Source organism: Siniperca chuatsi, linkage group LG7, assembly GCF_020085105.1.
Source record: "Siniperca chuatsi isolate FFG_IHB_CAS linkage group LG7, ASM2008510v1, whole genome shotgun sequence".
Taxonomy (NCBI): Eukaryota; Metazoa; Chordata; class Actinopteri; order Centrarchiformes; family Sinipercidae; genus Siniperca; species Siniperca chuatsi.
In genome coordinates, this window is record NC_058048.1 from 16,712,663 (window position 1) to 16,732,905 (window position 20,243).

Sequence of the window (20,243 nt, forward strand, 5' to 3'; positions counted from 1 at the left end):
AGCTTTAGTTACGAGTTAGAGATTTAACTTACAAAACATAGAAGATGTGGTGAAGCTCTGTATAAGCTCTGTATAAGATATATATATATATATATATATATATATATATATATATATATATGCAACACTTTTAAAGGGGCTATTCTGCATAATAGTTTAACTTTTGATACATTATGTGAAGTTGCTGATAATATACTATATTTTATAATACACAGGAAAGCAAAGGAAAGCAGAGGCCCCTCCTAAATCCCAGCGGTCTCCCCTTCTAACAACTTCTCCCCATCTTTCCTGACTGAGAAAATCATGATATATAGTGCCACTTACCACGTTTTGGCTCTGCTACAGCATTCTCCTCATCTTCATTATGAACAGTATCTGTAATGTTTATGTGCCCTTTACTCTGAGCATAATTCGGCACACTCAGCACTCTCAACGCCATCACAGGTCTTGCTGATGCAGGAAGAGCAGCTAAAGTTTGCTTCAGTAGAGCTGCTTGTGCACACAGACAGCGTTATGTACCGTGTTATTGTTGTGAGCACTCGGCTCTTTGATTTAAAACATCATCCAGGCTTTTATGGTTGTCAGTTCTGCTTGTGTAGCTTTGAGTCAATCCCTTTCGCAGCTCCTGCAGAAGCTCTTACAGCAGGAAACCTTGATCTTAAGTGGCGCCATCACTCTGGGAGCAAAGTGGGGTAGTCCCCATGTGGTCTGACTCAGTAGAAGAAGGTGTCGTTTTTATTGTAATAAGTGGTGAAAGCAGCTGATATTCATCTTTTGTGAGAGTCTTTTGCCTTACGCCAAATAAGACTGTCCCTGCTTCATTAGCTTTGTCTGGAAGTGTTGTTGTGGCTGACTCTAAAAGGTCTCCTCTCCTCTGTGTGCACGTGTGTTCCTGTTGGCCTTCACTACAGGCGGTATGTTCGTCACACATACGGCACAAGCCCGTCCATCAGCAGCCTATAAACTGAACAGGAACAATGAAGACAGTGGCAGTGGACATCAAGACTTAGCCTCCTACGTGTGCTTGGTCCCTGCTGCCATATGTACAGAAGCCCGACAACAAAAGCCTTGCCATGCGTCAGGATGCTTCGTCTTTTATTCCCCTGACACTGCCCCCCACCCACCCCTCTGCTCCATGAAACCTTGTGGGGGGGCTGAACTTTGACCTCTGGCAAGCGGCCAGACAAAGCAGGCAGACACTCCCCTCAGCTCAGCAGTCCTGATCATGCACGGCGGACCTGTTGAGCACCTGTTGGGTGGAAGGATGACTGAAGCGGTGGAGAGACCCATTCACTGTCATACTTCAAAATATCATGTAGGCCTGAATGACATTTCTTTGAAATATATATTCTGGGCATCCAAAACATTTTTTGGTTATATGTGCAGTGCAGTGTCCAAGATGTATTATTAAAAATGTTTTTTGTTAGACAAGTTTTATTGGAGTGTTTTGTACGATGAAGGGTTGAGGAGGAGTGGGTGATACAATTCTCTATTGCGGTATATAACATTTTATTACACAATATCAATATATATGTTGAAATGAAGAGTAAAATGGTTTAGTTTAGTTGTGATGTACTGAGGTGAAAATGAAAACTGAACTGCGTCATAACAAGACAAGATACATTGATGCTTCTGTGGTGGGCGACTGATGTGATACAGTCATGCAGAAAAACGGACAATGATATTAATGATACTATAGGGAGGATTTTCTCCATTTCCAGTATGAATGTGACCTGTTTTGTTTTGCACAGATAGACAGACAGAGAGAGAGAGGTGATACTTAAGATCCAGAGAAAAGTAATTAAATCAGAATGGAAATGACAGATTTTCAGGCTCATCTATTCTAAAGTCTGGACACTTAGTCCTATATTAAATAGCCAGTGAAATCTCTAATTTTACTTCATTCTTATTTTGCAACCAGCGAAGCTTGATAGTCTTGAGTAAAGTAATATTTATTGCATTTAATGACATCATACAGGTGTTTATTTGCTTTGTGGTCACTCTGTGTAATTTCCCGTGATAAAATGAGGACAGGTGGCTGTGGGATGGTAACAGTCGCTCAGGTGACTGAAGGAAACTCCCCCCTGGAGAGACAGACAGACAGACACCTGCTGGTGACAGACGGAACAGCCTACTTTCACTGTGGAGCTCCGACCTTCAGCTTCAGCCACAGAGAGAGCAGCCAGGTGTTATGGAGGGTCACTTTTTTCACACGTGTGCGACTATTTCTGCGTGTTTTTGTGTCTTTGCTTTAAAGTTAAAATAAAAACAGTTACTCAGGAGGTGTGTGTGTGTTTGAATTAATTATGGATCGACTGGATGAATGGAGCTTCAAGTCCAAGAAAATGGATCTGGAGGAGGATTTCTACTTCGACTACGGAGCGGAGGAAATGACAGATTATCAAGACCCCAATGAACTTGTGGCTGCTTTGAAACAAAAGGAGGAAGAGGTTATTTTGGCAGCTCAGCTGGGAAACGCATTGCTCCTGGAAAACCGTCAGTTGAAAGATCAGAGCGACAAACTTCATGAACAATACGCAGACAAGCTGGAGGTAAGACTAATCTGCTTTTATTATACGGAGCAGCGGCGATAGAGCTCAAATAAATAGTGCATAATGATAAAAACTTTTACATGAAATAGGTGGTTTAGAAAGATTTGACGACGTCGTTGCTGCTAATGTTTGTGGGCGGGTGAAAATGAAATGAAGTTTCCTGATTTAAAAAAAAAGAGGATATGTACACTCAATAATAACGCGTTAAAATATCAACTTACGTCTTTATAACTGGCATCGGACTGTAGAGCAACTCTGGGAACAAAATGAATCCAGTATAGAAAATATACTCCTCATTTATCTTGGAGTACAGGCCAATTTGTCATTTTTCTTCAAGAATGTATCACAAATTATACCGACCATAGATCACAAGATACACATGGCAAATATATGACAAACACACCCAGTTGGCAGTTTCTTTATTGTTATAGGTCCAAGTGACAACTTTAAATATAATAGAGAGCAATGTATGACTTGACTCCATAGGAAATCTACTGTAAATGTGTAGATTGATTTACATGATCATTACCAAAGCAGCTGTCATTCACATACTTTAGTGTAAACAGGCAGAAAAGTTGGTTCTATGTGAAACTTAAGTATAATCAGGTTCAAGCTTCTGTGCTTTCATTGCACTCTATTGTGCTGTTCCAGAGACTACACAAGTATTTCTATCTTAAGAGACACGTCTCTACTGAAATGTTTCTCAGGCATCTTCACAGGTTGTGAAAGAAACAAACTCCTTATTAATGCCTACATCTAGTACAAGCAGAGAACTGCAGTTACAGTGTCAGCAGATTTACTGGGATGCCCTCAACGCTCACACACTTTACATGTCTTGAAAAGACTTGGTGATGATTCTCCAGATTGTATGTCTACAAAACTACAAATGAATCCAACATTACAGCAATGAAACAAGAGACAGCAGCTGAAATGTCTGCAAACTTTTACACGTGTTTGTCTTTGTTGTGAAGCTGCACGGTATCACACACCTGAGCAGTTATGACAGGCTAAATAATGGCCTCATTGCTTTTCTCAAGGTGACTGCTGATGTCTCCTTCAGGTGTTCAATCTTAAATCTTATCAGGTGTGACCACGGCTTAAATCACAGAGTTGGGGCAAACCATAGGCAGGGTGTTAATGTGACAAGTACTTTAGTGCAATGACTTATCTGCCTAGAAACTGATTGAATCTGCAAGACAGAAACATTAATAAATAGTTATATTTCTATGGAATATATTTGTCAATTAATCACTTAATCATTTGGTATAAAAAATGTCACAAAATAGTGATAAATGCCCAGTTTCCTAAAGCTCAAGGTAACGTTTTAACATTGCTTTTCTGAACATAAAAATCACATAGGACAAAGAAAAAGAGAAAATCCTTACAATTGAGAAGATGAAACAAGGGAAGTTTTGCTTGAAAAATGACTCAAACTATTAATCAATTATCAAAATAGTTGTAGATTGATTAATTAATCGATTAATTGACTAAAAGTTTCAGCTCTAATTGAATATATGAAAACAGATTTGACATAAATGCTGTAAATTCTCAGTGCATCCCCAGAAACTCCATTTCCAGCTGTCATACATTTCCCATGATCCTTTGCAGCTCTGAGTGAGGCTTGCTGGCACATTTTGTCACTCAAATGCTGTTTTAAAATTAAAATGTTATCATTGTAACATCCTGTTGCCGATAATGATAATTTACAAGCATTATAAATTCAAACCAATGCATAGTACAAACAGCCTATGTTGAATTAACTGTTATTATAGATCAACATGAACCTTTCCACCCCTGTGTAGGAGCTGGAGCAGGGCAGGCATGATCTGCGGCTGAAACTGGAGGGCTGCCAGTCCCAGTGGGAGAGCCAGGTGGGGGACCTGGAGAGGGATGTGAGGGAGCTGAGCGCCCAGGTGCAGCGGCTCACACTGGCCCTCAGCGAGGCAGAGAGGGACAAGAGTCGAGCCCAGCTGGAGCACAGCGAGCACACTCTGCGACTCAGGGAGCAGCTCAACACTGTGAGTGCCACACGTGGATAGTATAGGCAGGGCGTGAATTTTAATGTCTGCATCACATGAACTGAAGGGGACCTGTTGATCTTGGTATAAAAGTAACTGAGCCTCTGTGAAACAAACACCTGAGCGGCGGGTCCAAAGCTGCAGGTCTTCTGAGTCAAACCAGATAAGACGTGCTGTCATCCAATCCACACGCTGAAACTCAATGTTCTTTGCAAACCACTCTGGTATCAGTCTGACTCAGTCTAATCTGCTCTAGAGCGAGGCCAGACTCTCAGGCTGTTTACATTCTCAGAACAAGGACATGACAAAATGCTTACTGTACAAATGCAAGTTTTGATAAAAAAGAAGGTTTTTCATCCAAGCAGGAGAGACTGAAGTGGATTTGGTCAGTCAGTAGCTATGAAACAACGTCTGAGTTGTTGGTTTCAGGCAAATGATCCGTGCCAGGGTGGAGCCGAATGGAAATGATATGTAAACAAAAAGGAGAGTGAAAGTTAGTGCCATGATTTGATTTCAGACTGAGGACAGAGGGAGGAAAGTTTAGAGCTTTTCTCTGTTTTATATCACTGTAAACTTAATATCTTTGAGTTTTTGACTGTTGGTTGAACAAATCAAGATATTTGAAGACTTCACTTTGGGCTTGAGTAAATTGTGAGCATTTTTCACTTTTTTCTGGTGTTTTATAGACCAAACCATTAATCGATGGGCAGATTGATCAATTATAAAATAAAATAATCATTAGTTGCAGCCCTACATGAGAACATTATAATCTATTAAACCAGATCTAGTTTATTTAGTGACATGAAGTTAACTTTCAACAAAGTGCTTAGATGACACAATGGACCAAATAACTGGCTACATACAGCTGACTCAAATCTTTATCAGCTCATATGCGTTCAAGTCAAATATTTATGATCTCCAGCGTTTGATCCTAAGGAAACAGTGTACACTGGGAGGAAAATCAAGCCGGTGACATTCTTTACAGCCTCTTATCAGTTAACATGGAGGAGTTGACAACACAGCTAGACAACCTTGAGTATTTTTCCAGCCTGAGAAAGTTTTGCATTACATTACAGTCGTGGCGTGTTGCGTTACACACGACTGATTACTTAGTAGAGCAGAAAAATGAACAGCAAACCTGAGCTCACAAAGTTAAAAATGAATCCAAACAACAGTTTGCACCCTCCCATGAGTCAAGGTCCACAGAATTCAGGAACTATGAATGTCTTTCCCCCCTTAGCGGCCAGACTAAAGGACTTACTGAGGGAGACAGACTCCCTAGAAATTCAGGAAAAAGTCAATTTAGATAAAATGTGCTATCTTGGTTTGGGGCTGTTCAAGGAGAAGGAAGTTGAGAAAATGTTTTATTTGGCTGCTCGGCACCAGACATAGGTAACTCTGGACTCTGCGTGGTTGTAAAAGCCAGAGAAGAGAGTGAAGAAGCTCCATGTCAGCCGTGTCTTTGCCAGACGTGGTGAAGGGTGCTGTTGCTTCGGTTGCACCGCTGCCTGCTGCGGTGAGTTGTGTCTGTATGTCTGTGATTACGTGTGTTTGTACAGGCACTCCCACAGCTATCACAGGGGTTTTTGTCCTGTGTGTCCTGATCGGGCTTCTGTAGGCAGACAATTTAATGTTTTGTTTTTTTTCATTATCAGTTAATGTGTTGATTATTTTCTCAATTAGTCGATCGATCGTTTGCTACTAACAGCACAAAGCCCACACATATTTAGTTTACTATCTTTGAAGACAAAGAAAATCAGCAAATATTCACATTTGGGACCAGGAGACAATCTTGTAACCAGTAAATATTCGGTATTTTTGCTTCACTCAAACGATTAATTGATTAACAAAATGTTGCTGGATGATTTTCTGCCTATGGACTAATCAGTTATTCAACTAATTGTTTCGGCTCTTTGCTTCAGAGCAAGTTTATAGTTATATAGTAGTTATATAGTTTATAAGTTAATTTGTGTCCTAATGTAGTATGTGTAGTATGTGTAGAGTCTCTGTCACTAATTCTCACGTTTAAAAAATAAGAGACCATTTCTGCACTACGTCTCTCATGGATTGTGAGTCTACATATGATGAAGCTCTAGCAGGTTTCAAAGAGCTTGAAACTCTATATCCTGATTGTGAGAGTGTAACCAGAGCATGACAGGAATCTGGAGGAAGGCGTCTGTATCGCACCACAGAAACCTGAGAGAGAAAGAATTCATCACGTTAACCAGCAACAGCAACGCAAAGCTCCGATGTGAGAGGAAAGATTAGTTGCGACTCTCCATCCTGGTGCATTAGAGGAAGCGGCCGCATAAAAACAATGTTGACGTGTGCCAGATCGTCACAAGGTTCAGCGCTGATTGTTTGGACAGTTGCAGGAAAGTAGGTGTTAAAATATCAGAGAGTGTTGAGTGATGTCAGGGTGTTTTTCCTCTGATTACATTACAAATGTTGCCATTCCTGCAACTGAAACACAACGCGAGGACACTTAAGTGAAGCATTAATGAGTTTGTCTTGTGTCTGACGCATCTCTTTGTTAATTTATTACTTGACTCTGTGAATGTTTAACAAGGAAATATATAAAATCAGATTCTGAGGAGGCAGCGGGTTATGACATTATTTCCACTGAAGGGAAGAAAAATGAGATTAAGACATTTTGCTGGTTTAGTTTGACTCTTGTGCAAGAAAATGTTCCACAGCTTAACATTATCAGTGTATTAGAAATTGGGATATAAACAAATCTTGTGGATAAGGAATGCCAGACTGGAAAGGAAGTATGATTATTGGATGATAAGCTGGAAATATTCAGTTTGTTTCTTGGGCAGAGGCATTTACTCAACTCTAAAGAAATCATAAGTTCAGGGCATTCATTTGGACCTGCGTCAAGTTAGATTAAGTTTAACTATCAGTCATCACAGTTTTGGTTATTATGATTTCTGTTTACACCAGCTGCACTTATTCTGTATGCCACAGTCAATATTGAATCTAAATTATCACAGTTCTTCAATAAAATAAAATAATAATTTGTTGTTACACTTTCCAAAATGAAAACGTGTGATATGAGAGAACAAACACTCATCTGCCAGTTTATTAGGTACTCCTAGCTAAAACTAATGCAGCCTGATACAACAGCTCTGCAGTAAAATCCTACATTCATAAAGGTTATAGTGTTCATCTTTTTGTGTTGATACAACTAATTGATTAATTGACTAATTGTTGTAGCTCTACTATTTTTTTGACATTTCATCGTCTAAATGGAGCCCAGATATTTGGTCCACCCCAAAAACACATCATCTTTTCACCTACTGCTTTCCACCCAGTGTTACTTGATCACCTCCCCTGGCCGTGGATCACAGTATGTCATTGGACGACTGTGACGAATCCTTCACTGTGGATTTCCGTTATTGTAAAAGGAGATGCCTGAATTGAGGTGAGGCCCCCGTGACCTCTGCTCCCTCTACCAGCATCACACAGCTCACAGACAAAAAGGGAAAGACAATATACATCAGGGAGAGATATAAATCTTTCATTTGCTCCTTTGATGTTGCCCCTCATAGCCCAACATCCCATCATCCCAGGGGAAAGCCGTGTTCCCTGAGGGGCTGTGCTGTAGCTTGGGTAGTCAGCTGTTAGATACCTCAGTGTTTGGACTGGTGAAGGCCTAAGGCTTGGGGGGCCGTGTGAGGGGATATCATCTTTGTGTCTCTACCAAATGTAGCGTCCTTCTTCCACTCCTGTGTTGGTGATCCCCAAGTGTGTCTGCATGCTATGTTTTGTTTTTGTCCATCAGGGCCTGCTTTACTCTTGTCACACACACACACACACACACACACACACACACACACACACACTTCCCACTAATTTTAACCCTCACGCCGACATCACTTCCTCTGTGCACTCCTACAAACACGCACACACAAGCTGTCCCTTCCGCTTCACCCTCATGATGTCCAAGTTTACCCTCTGCCACATTGTTGTCTAATGTGGCATGATGATGTCACAGACGAGACCAAGATGCCCTCCGCTCCATCTGCCGCAGAGGCCGGCCTTTCATCTTGTATTATGTGGTGGTGATGGGACCTGACAGGGGCCCGCCAAACTGCTGAGTAAGGGGAACGGAGGGTCCCAGACCAGGACGGGGGATTGGGAGGCTTCAGAACTGGCACAGCAGCACTCCAAAGATCCCTGAGTTTTAGTTTTTTTAGTGTTTCAAAATCATGTGTTGTCAAGTAGCTGATTTACAGAGAAACAAGTAGAACAAAATATATGTGACAAATCATTATTTAACACTTAGTATGACATGTTGTTTGTCAATGATTGGCTATTGGTTTCTGTTCTTTTGATGGATGAGTGATCACATAATAGTTGATTTTAGTTACAAAAGTGGTTTCCATCCTTTTTGGCTTGTGACCTCTTTAAAGGTGCCCTGTGGAATTTTCTTGTTAACAAAGTTTTGTTTACATTCAGTGTTTCTCACCAAAACGTATTGTGTGTATCCTTGAGGCCTGACAAACATGTTGAATGCATTTCCTTCCTCATTAAACACCTGCAAAACAGATTTCTTTTAATTTAAAATCCTGCATTGTTCATATCCATGTTGGCTAGCTAGCTAGCTAGCTGGCACATTGCCACATTTCTTCAGCGTAAAACCATCGGCATGATTGTGCATCCTGTTGCTGCATGCTCTTGCTTGTACATGTGATACAAAAAAACAGGGACCCACTTGTTACAACGTTGCTCCATAGTGCTACTAGTGGTCAAAAACTCTACAGGGTACCTTTTTTAAAATGAGCCAATATGTACTTGTGAATGTCATCACAGGTTATGTGTGGACATGAGTTATGAGCAGTTCAACAAAAATGATTTTTCCTTCTCTAATAGTTTCATCTGAAGGAGTTTTGGAGGCCTGAAGAGGTGAAAATATCTATATTCCAAGCAAAAATCTGTAAAAGTTGTAAAAAATTAACATAGTTTTGTCTTTAATCACCTTGTGACCCCTCAGATGGTATCTTTCATTGGGGTCTTGACCCCTAACTTGGGAACATACTGTAACCAGCTGTAAGCAGTTCTGTAAAGAAAACCATCATTTTCTGTGTGCTGCTTGGCCCGCAGCAAAAAACATACCGAACACATGCTTAATTTTAGTGACCTAATCCCCACCTTTCAGGCAGGTATCATATTATTATTCTTCTCATATGTTTCTATATTACAGGATTTTACCTTCTGCTTTATATTTAGTTATTTTTAGATTCAAGATTGTGGTCTCAGTTCTCTTAAAGCTTGTGCCTCAGGCCAGCTTTGTTTCGGAGTTTCAAGTTGCCTGATCCAAACGTATGATTCCACTTTTCGTGGTCATAGTTTGACTTCTGACTGAGTGAATTTTTTCTGTGCTTAAATCTCTGTGTAACCCTCGCCTTATTTTTCAAAAGTAAACAAAATGCACACTCCATTACTCCATTTGTGGATCTCATGTGTGTTGGTGTATGTAGGCGATGGAGGTGGAGAGAGCCATGTCCAGTGAGCTGCAGGCTCTAAAGCAGGAGCTCCAACAAAAAGGAAACCACAACAGGTCGCAGGATGAGGAGCTGATCAGTGCCATGAGGGAGCAGGTAACTACCATGCATAAAACATGCACACTATGTACCTCTAAATGCTGAAACCAAACCAAAGCTAATACTAAATGTAACTGTGTGCCAATAAAGCCTGCCAATGCAATTCTTGTTTGGATATAACTGGTGGGAGAAGAGACCTGACTCCTAATAAATACAGTTGGGGAGATTCTAGCAAATGGTTTATGCAACCACTCTTCAATCCCTTTGGTTACTTGTTTCCAAAATTGAGAAACAAAGGAAACTACCCACATTAAATGATGGAAAGCTGCTTAATTTTTTACACTTCCAAAACTTAAACTTTTTTTCAGGGATAATAAAGTCAGAGAAAAATTTCCAAATATTTACGGCACCTCTCCAAACACTCACAGATATCATCATTGGTGGATTGATAGGGTGTGATGCAAGGGAATAGTGGGAGTTAGTCAGAGAAGACATAACTTATTTTTGTCATGTTTAAGAACTGTGTTTGTGTGTGTTTTTCAGGTGCTGCGTCTCACCCAGAAGGAACAGGTGCTGGAGGAGCGTTTGGAGAGCGTGTCTCATGAAAACACTGAGCTGAGGGCGAGTTTGGCCTCTTTACACACACGCCTAGCTCTGCATGACCAACTCAAGCAGCAGCACAGCCAGCAGGTACATATAAAAATACATTACATGCTTGTGCTGAAACACACACAGACAGGCAAACACAGACAAGGCAACACAAAACAGCTCAGTGCGGTTAGTTGGTGTATGAATGAAAGAGCCTCAATAACAAAGGGATTTTCTGCTCCCTGCCTGGCGGTCTGGGTTTCGGCTGGGATTGTGGAAAGCATTGCTAAACAATCACCTCATCCCCGTCATTGTAACTTTAACCCACAATTCTGGATTCCACTCTTGTTCGTATAGTTTCATGATGGGCCAGAGGCTGGAATCTGGCACGTCAGGATTTTTGTCGCACTAAATGTTGGTGGAAAATTGTGTCTCATGACAGCTTTTTTTAAAAGACACATGGCCTTGGCACTTTTGTCTTATCATATCCATCTCTCTCTATTTAACATTATTCATAATGTTGTCTTATCTCATTCTCTGTCATTTGTTGTATTCAGACTCACGTTAGTGCCTGCGTGTTTTTTCGTTATGTTCATGTGTGTGTTCATGCATGTGTACGCACCTCCTTGTGTTTTCAGCTAGCCGAGGCATGGCAGGAGGTGGAGGCGGCGCGGGGTCGCTCACAGCAGCTGCAGGCCCAGGTGGAGGAGCTTCAGGAGGAGGTGTCCCTGCAGGAAGCCAGGAGCCAGGGAGACGCCTCCCTGCTGTCCGAGCTGGATAGCAGCCTGGAGACAGCAGGGCTGGGAGTCAGCAAAGAAGAGGTACTAAAGCAGCAGGACTGGAGCACATTACTCTTAAGCACAGTCAGACTACAGTGTTTTAAACCATTAAACCAGAACAGGAGAAAGATTTGTCTGAAACCAAATGTGTATTTATCCACAGCTGAAAGCAGTTCCCACAAAAATACATTTGTATACTTGAAAACTCACACTACCTTTTTTATAACTTTCACAAGCACCTAAAAAATGTTCAAAGGTGTTGTGATACAGGAGTTATGAGTAATAGAATTAGATAGGGGAGAAGGAAAAGAGTAATGGTTGTAGCTGGGAAGCTTGAATTGTAGTAATGAGCTTGTGAATCATTCAATCAGAATCATGTGGGAACATCAAAGTCTGTTTGCAGGTATTGGGGAATACTACTGCATATGTAAAAAAAGTTGTATAAAGCCTTTTGTGACTACAGAGGGAGCTGCATGAAATCTGATAAATTGCCTCAAGTGATGTCATTTGAGTCAGTATCGGTTGGGTCTGAAGACTACAAGTTTGAAAATGAAAAAGTTAGAAAGAAGTGAGTTACCAGACCTCTGTAGCCAGCTCCTCATCTCTGCTTGATGCTAGCGGCTCAAGACTACATTAGCTACCAGCATAACACACCTGAATCTCCGATCTGAACTGACTGTGGTAAAGTTGCATTATGGGTAATGTAGGCGGTTTTGACGAGGAATACAAAAGACGATATCTCTGGTTGTGCTGCAGCTATTTTATTCTTTTTTCCCCCCAAACTGTCCATCGTGAGTCTGACAGTGTTATAGGAGTTCAGTGTGAAATCAGTGGAGTTTGTCTTTAAGCATGTCTTTAAGGGACATGGGCTGTTTTAACCAAGAACCAGCTTTATTATTATGGCAGTAGGTATGGGTGGGCGATATGACATAATGTAACGTGAGATGATATAATGACATAAAACATTAAACGTAAAACAGACATTGCTGTGACAGAGCATGAGAGAATAGCTTCCAATTCTTCTTATAACACAGTTACTGTGAATGCTGCAGAGTAATTATGCAAAACGAAAGTAAGTCTAAGTAGGAAATACTCAGTTTATCTGAACAATACAACAAACACAACCAGCCTTGACCACGAGGCAGAAAGGCTGTAAATTAAACTAAGCACTGTAACTAACAGAATAATTTTGTTTGGGACCGGCTGCACTAGCTTTATCTCCACACTGTGGTTGGCAAGTGTTTGTTTTGGGGTTTGTTCTATTGTAGTCCTGCCCACAATGATTCACATGTGCTTTGAGGGGAAATTCCTGTGATGAGGGAAACAAGAATATTAGACAAAGTCTTTCCTGAGAGACATGTACAGTGAGAAAACACAATAATTGCACCAGAGAAACATCATCTATAAGTTGAAACATGTATAAATGTAGTGAACGTACAGCAGCTGTCTCTGCAGAGAGGAACATGCAGACAGAACATTTTGTGCAAGTTCTCCGTGACCGTGTGTCTTGTGTTTGACGCCAAGACACAAACAAGGAGAAGGTGTGAAAGTGCTGATTTTCAAAGTGAAGTCACCACAAAGAAATATAAGATAAGGCTTGTTGCAGAGACCCAAGTCTGAATTATGTCTGTCTGACAGTCTGTCTACCGTTATTGTTTTGTTCCAGCAGGAAAATGTGATGTATAACTGCACTCATAAGTCATTCACTACATTTCCTGTTTGTCATAGCCACATTGTAAGAGAGCTTTCTCATTTTACAGCTTTCAGGACACATTTACACAAGTGTCTGTAAACTTATCATAAGATATTACATGATTATTGAGAGATTAGTACCATCATGTGATATATTTGACTCAAGGAAGTTAAATAAAGTAATGAGGTAATGCTTGCACCTCCAATGTGTGTAAATACTTTATGTCACTCAAGCTGTGATGTGTGTGAAGAGAACATGTGGCATGTTGAAAGGAAATATCTTGTTTTTGACCCAGGTTTTTTGTCAGTAATGGGTTACATTTCATTAAAATATCGGAAACAGTAGGTCTTTGAATGAAGGCCAAATACACAGTTGCAACCTCCAGATTATACCAAATTTTTTGAGAGAGCACTTCAAACAGAAGTTAATAGTTAAGTTGAAACTTTTTAGCTTTTTTGAAAGTCATAATTAACATAAATCAACACTCTCCTGTTGTACTTAGATAAAGCAAGAAATGGGCTCCATCCTACAGTCACTGCTCCCACTGACCCAGGAACTGAACAGCGCAGGGAGGTCAGAGGTCGTGGATCAACCGGAGGACCTGCAGGCCATGCTGCATCAGCTGAAGGGAGTGGCCCAAACCCTGGCACAGGTATCCAGCCCTCAGGTGAGCGACAGTCACACAAAGTGACCAACTGGGGCAACAGAGGAAATGCAAAACAAAAGGCTGACCTTGTTGTTTGAAACCAAAGGAGGACAGGAATATTACACTGTAGCTTTCATGTCTTCGAAGTTTTTGAATCATATATCATCATCGTCTCTATATGTAGGTTATATGTGTATAACTCCCAGCTCTGTGTGTTCTGAGTTTGATTAATAAGTCTGCTAGATAGATAAAGGCTAGAAACACGTATTAGCTGTATGCTCTTTAAAAATGTATCATTTTTGCATATATTTGTGGGACAGTGCAGCACAATTGTTGCTTTTTAAACACAATTTATGTGAGAAGAATATATTTTAGTAGCACATATGTGTTTTTCTTTTTAATATATCACTGTTGTTGGGAGACCTCTAAAATGTAGGTTTTTATGATCCAGATAAGGAAAACTGTATTGAAAGTGGAATAACTTACCCACTTTGTGTTATTAGAGGTCACATCATGGATCCAGAAAGTAGCCTACTCACATACCACATTCATCAATTTATTCACAGTTAGCCTATCGACCCCCTAGTGGCCGTTAGAGGCACCTTAGTGTCGACACACTTAACCATGCTGAGGAACTGTGTGTCCTTGTTTATGCAATGGATGAATGAACTGTTGCAGTTGATAGCTTATATGCTTCGCTAAGCCTCTATTTGCCACAAGCGAGCATATACAATTGTCCAGTTGTGTCTCGTGGCGTTTGTATTCCATTCAGACCAGTCAGGCGTTTATCACTGTAACTTAATATTCCTGCCCCATCCCCTTCTTCCCTCGGAGCACCATGTAAATAGGCCAATGCCACAGAAACTCCTTTTGGTGTGAATCTCTGTGAAATGCACGGCCAACACCTGATCTCTTTGTCTCCATCCCAGGAGCTGAATCGAGCTTTTGTCGACAGGACGGGTGATCAGTGTGGGAATCCGAGCGCTGCACAGGAGCTGAGAGATCAGGTAACCCAGTGATGAACGAACACGTCTGTCGGGGAGGAGCAGAGTCCACAGCGGCCCATTATTTTAGGATTCGGCTGTGTCATTAGTGACCTCGCTGCGGTCACTGTAATCCATCTTAGTGTCACAGACAGATTCACTGACTTTAGAGAGCGTTTTTACTGGAGATATATTTTCAAGTTTGATAATGTTTCGCCTCAAAATTACTGCTTGCTATCAGCTTTAATTTTCATAATTAAATAATGTAGTACATGACTTACAAAGGGTTTTTTTCAGTTTTAAACAGTAGTTTTTCACTTTCATTCATTGCCTTAGCTTTTTTAAAAGTTAGCCCTAAATCAAGTGTGTGGTATATAATAATAATTATTATAATTATAACATCCGAATTAGTTCATTCAAGTTCACAAATTACATCAAAGTGTCTTTAGTTTTCTTTTCATCATATCATGTTTTTTATTTTTGTGATAAATTGCAACTTAACTCATTGTCACTTTAGTGCAACAATCAGTGTGCAAAACACATCTTTCTTGTTCAAAAAACCTTCAAGCACTAACAACACTGTTAAATGCTCCCTTTAAAATCTGTATCTTATTACAGTTACAATGTTTCAAACCCAAAATGGCTCTTCGTAAGGTACAGAGAAATCAGAAGATTAAAAGTAATAAAATAGAAATTTTAACAGAAACATTTAACAGTCCTTGGAAGGCAGAAACCACTTTAGTGCAACAACAATGTCTTTATTGCTGTTTTAAACAAATAAACAGATAGATATAAACACAGTTCATTTCTTCCTCCTCCAGAACGTCCAGCTGCAGCAGGAAAACACTGAGCTGAGGCAGAAGCTGCAGAGTGTACAGGAGCAGGCTGAAGTCGTCCAACAGGCCATCAGAGACCGAGATGAAGCCATAGCCAAGTGAGAAGCTCATTTTTTCTATAATATTCTCAATGCAAATTATAATATCCAATATACTCAGATGCCTTTGATAGCATTTTTCATTTACATGTTTATTTTACAAGAATGTCTATTCTTGACTTTTATCTAGAATAATTCTGCAAATTTTGGGCTGAATATTCAGAAATAAATCAATGAATTACTGTCAGGGGAACAAAAAGTGAGACGTAATTCATTGTTTTCTTTAAAGAAAGCTACTCTTGCAGCCATAGTAACGGATTTGACATTTCATTGTACATGACTGTGATGTGACTGAAGAGGTTTAATCATTTCTTGGTAGGAAAAACCTGATGGAGGCCGAGTTGGTGAGAAGTAAAAATGACATGATGTCCCTGAACAACCAGTTATTAGAAGCCATCCAACGTAAACTGGAGCTGTCACAGGAACTGGAGGCCTGGCAGGTGGGGTCCCCTTTCTCTGTAGAGCTTTTTGTCCATCCCATCCAGTCTGCTGAATCCTACACCACCTTAAATCATCTCTCATGCTGTCTCTTTGTCACAAACTGCCTTAGAATCTGTAAGCGCATCTCAAATCTGCACACAACTTTTAACATCTGCATCATAACTGATGAAAAGTCACTCTCTGAGGCATGCTGTCTGCAGTTTTAGTGATAATTTGACAAGACAGGAGATGGATGTATCTCAATTTGGTGTCCTCGGTGGGAGGTCAGGGGCAGACGCAGCCATATCTCTCTCAGAGTAATGTCAGTTTGGAGGGATATAAGCGGCAGGTGTCTCTGTCTACGAGTCCTTCTGCTGCTGAGTCACTATGCCAAGCCGAGCCATCTGCCGGAGGGTCCGATCTCTCGTGTTTTGATGGATATAATGCAAATAATATTTGAACCAAAACACTGATTCATTTTCTGGAGAAATCATGTTTGTTAGCTGAAAGCAGCATAATAATCAATTATCCTCAATAACAATCAAAAATAATCTGTAAAAATATTCCTTTGGATTTCTAATACAAAATATAAATGTGTAAGTGCAGATACAGACTGGTATCAAAGGCGTGATGATACACAAACATCAGTCTACAAATGCACTTTCTAATTTACAGATGGAAGAAGCACACATGCAGTGATAGGTCCACAAATAATAATAATGTTAAATATACAGAAATGTACAGGAATATTTACAAGCCATGTACAAATCAGATACACTGAGCAGAATAGTTCATAGGAACAGAGAAAACTGTTCAGTGTAGATCATAAAGGCAGTGCAATCACACTATCGTACTAAAATATGGTTTGTTATAAGTATAATAAGTCAGTCTCGTGATTACGTTTAAAGCCCTCCATGGTTTGGCTCCATTATATATTTCTGATCTTTTAACGTATTGTGCCCCAAGTACCCTAAAGGCTGGCAACTAAATGATGTTAAACAATTCCACTGTCCAGGTTTAAGACAAATGGAGATCATTTTACTGTTTTAGCTCCAACACCCCAGTATCAGATCAGCTGAATCTGCACTGCTTATATAAAGCTTTTCGACCATTCCCTGAAATTCTTGTTGCATTTCATTCATGTAAATCTGGTTTTGAAAGGTGCTAAACTAGCTAGTGTTTAAATCTGATACAGTCCCATGACTGTATAAAGTGTGCTAGAATGATATGAGGGCAGTGCGTCAGTGTCAGCTGTTCTTGCCCAACATGAGACACCAGATTAAATCCCTGCTCCTCAGACTTCCTGCTCATTTCCTCTTCCTCCTCCGCCTTTCCTTAGGACGACATCCAGATCATCATCAACCAGCAGCTCAGGTCCCAGCAGCAGTCGGAGCTTACTCAGAAGAAGTCCACCTCCAACGGCATGTCCTTCTTCCGCAGGCCCAACAGGACGGCCTCCACCTGGACACGCCAACCCTCCTCCTCATCCTCCTCCTCTTCCTCCACCTGGAGTTCAGAAGCAAATCAGGACAAAACTCAATCCCCCTGGAGGGACTGGTTAAGACGAGGGAAAGGGGCACAGTATGGCAAATAATGGACAGTGAGGGCTATACCTTCCTCCTGAGTGCTGAGGAGAGGATGCGCCAGGAGGATAGGTCAGAGTGCAGCTTCCCGTACATCACATGTGGTGAAAAGAAGCCATAAAGACACTTTTAATTCAGTGATGAACAACAGAGCCACTACGGGCAAAGACTTGTCAAATAGACACTTACTTGTACACATTTCACTGAGAGGCTGAGCCTTCCTAAAAACAAAACTGTGACAACCTGGAACACTAGCATTTTCACAGAATTACATTACAAAGGTTTGCTTGAGACTGTAAATATCGTGCCTTATTTTGTAATAGTTGTAATATTGTAAATGTCTTTATGTCTGAGACTTTATATGGTATACATGAAAGGTGTATTTCAGAGGAGAGTACAGATCAAAGAGAAAGAGACGTACGGTCAGGAAATAAACAATCAAACAGTTCATTTGTAATCGTACTGAAGTATGTCTTTACGTACCAAGTTGGATATGAGAAGCTGCATTTTTCCAGTCAGTTTTGCTCAAAAGCTAAATATGTAAAAATGTTGATTGTATGTCTTCATGTAGACTGAGAAAGTTGTTATTTTTTATAATTTCGTTTTTTGGTTCTTGTTTTTTTTTTAGTAAAAAACAAATATGTTCTCTGAATGACAACTTGGTTTGGTATGTGTCACACATGTATGTGTATATTCTGTGACTCATTGTTCAATATTAACGCTGCTCACTACAAACTGTGTTCTTTCCTAACCTGTCTGACTGACCACATCTGGAATGATTGCTGGATAATTTCATAAAACATCAAATAATCCTCTCAGGGTTTTGTGTTTTTGACTATTTGTGTTCAGAATTTTAATATGATAAACTGAAAAGGGGAGAATCGGGCAGCTGAAAACACATCTGAACAAGTAGCTCAGTCCGCGGGGGACTTGGCTACAGGGTCGTTGGTTCAAGTACAGCACGGACCACAGTATGGAATGTGGACTGGTAGCTGGAGAGGTGCAAGTTCACCTCCTGGGCACTGTTCTTGAGCAAGGCACTGAACCCGTAACTGCTCCCCATCACTCTAACATCTCTCCCTACTCCCCCCACAATTGCATGTCTATGTCGATGGGTCCTGTTTGTGTGCATGTTTGTGTTTCAGACCTATGTGTGTGAACTGTACAATCTCCCCCTAATAAAGTTCTTCTAAAGATGTTGTGTTAGAAAACTACTCAATTCAGAGCAACAATTATTTAATCAAGCTGACTGTTCTAGAAAAGTAGTAGTTTATCAGTGTAACTGTTTCTTTTCTACTCTCGTCCTACTTTGTCTAATTAAGAGAATTTGATCAGAGAACTGAAAAATATCTTCAGTTTAGAGCGTAATTGTTCTGTACAATATCAAAATGCAGCACTGGCCCCAGGATGACCATATACTGGGACACAAATACACAAATTGAAAACAAGTGTCTGCATTTTCCAACCCAATTAGTACAAATACTGGAGATAAACTCCATGTATAATGGGAGGCACTCTGCTTGTGGTGCTCAAAGCGCCAAAAAAATACATTTGAAAAACTTATTTCCACCAATAGTTCCCACAAGAAACTGCTCACAACAAATCTGTGGTTTATATTGAGTAACCGGGTCAAGATTTCTGAAAAGAGACATTGCTGTTGAGTTTTTCAAATGTATTTTTTTTAGTGCTTTGAGCACCACAAGCTGAGTGCCATATAGTCCCATTATATTCCAAAAATGCAGACATCTCTGCTGCCAATATCTCCAAAACTTGGCAACTCACACAAAAACAATCGAGATGGATAAATAGCAATACAGGTAAAAGGAAAAATATGTAGGCTAATTTTAATTTGATTTGGGGTGAACTGTCCCTTTAAGTACCAGTATAGTTATTAGATCATTATTACATCTTTGAATTCAACCATTTGTTTTATTGATGTGATATATACATTTGTTTCTTTTTTCACATAACCCACATCGCCAAACATTTATTTAATTTCACCCAAGTCTCTGTCCAAATGCTAACTCTCAACCCAAACTACATAACTTCATCAACACACTGATAAAAAACAGAGGGCCACACATAGAAACTGCAGACACATCTGCAAAACTCAGACAGCTTCGGTCTGGTTTGTCAAGAGAGACCGAGCCAGAGTCTGCTGCTGCCCTCTGCCGGATGTAGCTGAAATGACAACTGACCTCACAGTGCAGTCTCACATTTGAGATAAAAAGAAACAAAGGAAGAAAAGTTGTTCTCAACAAATGACACTTATTGAGCTCTGAATAATCTGAACTGCTGGCAAGTCAAAATGTTATTATTATTATTTTGTTAAAATAATTTTAATAATAATAATTAGTTTCTTTTTCAACCAGGACCAGTAATGACTTAAGATAATTTATCTTTGACATATTGCTCATATTGGCCTGCCTTTTTAACTAACTAAGTCTGTATCTCCCAGAATATTATTTATTATTATCCCCACCCATAAAATGCAAATA

General features: G+C 40.2%; 1 protein-coding gene across 1 annotated transcript; it reads left to right on the forward strand.

Moving 5' to 3' along the window:
• The first annotated feature begins 2,052 nt into the window (after positions 1-2,052).
• On the forward strand, positions 2,053-18,941 carry si:ch211-235m3.5 (BICD family-like cargo adapter 1). Its single transcript, XM_044202896.1, has 10 exons — positions 2,053-2,552; positions 4,355-4,570; positions 10,057-10,176; positions 10,663-10,809; positions 11,346-11,528; positions 13,682-13,846; positions 14,755-14,832; positions 15,630-15,742; positions 16,062-16,182; positions 17,502-18,941. Exons 1-10 carry the CDS (start codon positions 2,307-2,309, stop codon positions 17,754-17,756), a joined length of 1,644 nt encoding a protein of 547 aa, XP_044058831.1. The 5' UTR covers positions 2,053-2,306; the 3' UTR covers positions 17,757-18,941.
• The last annotated feature ends 1,302 nt before the right edge of the window (positions 18,942-20,243 follow it).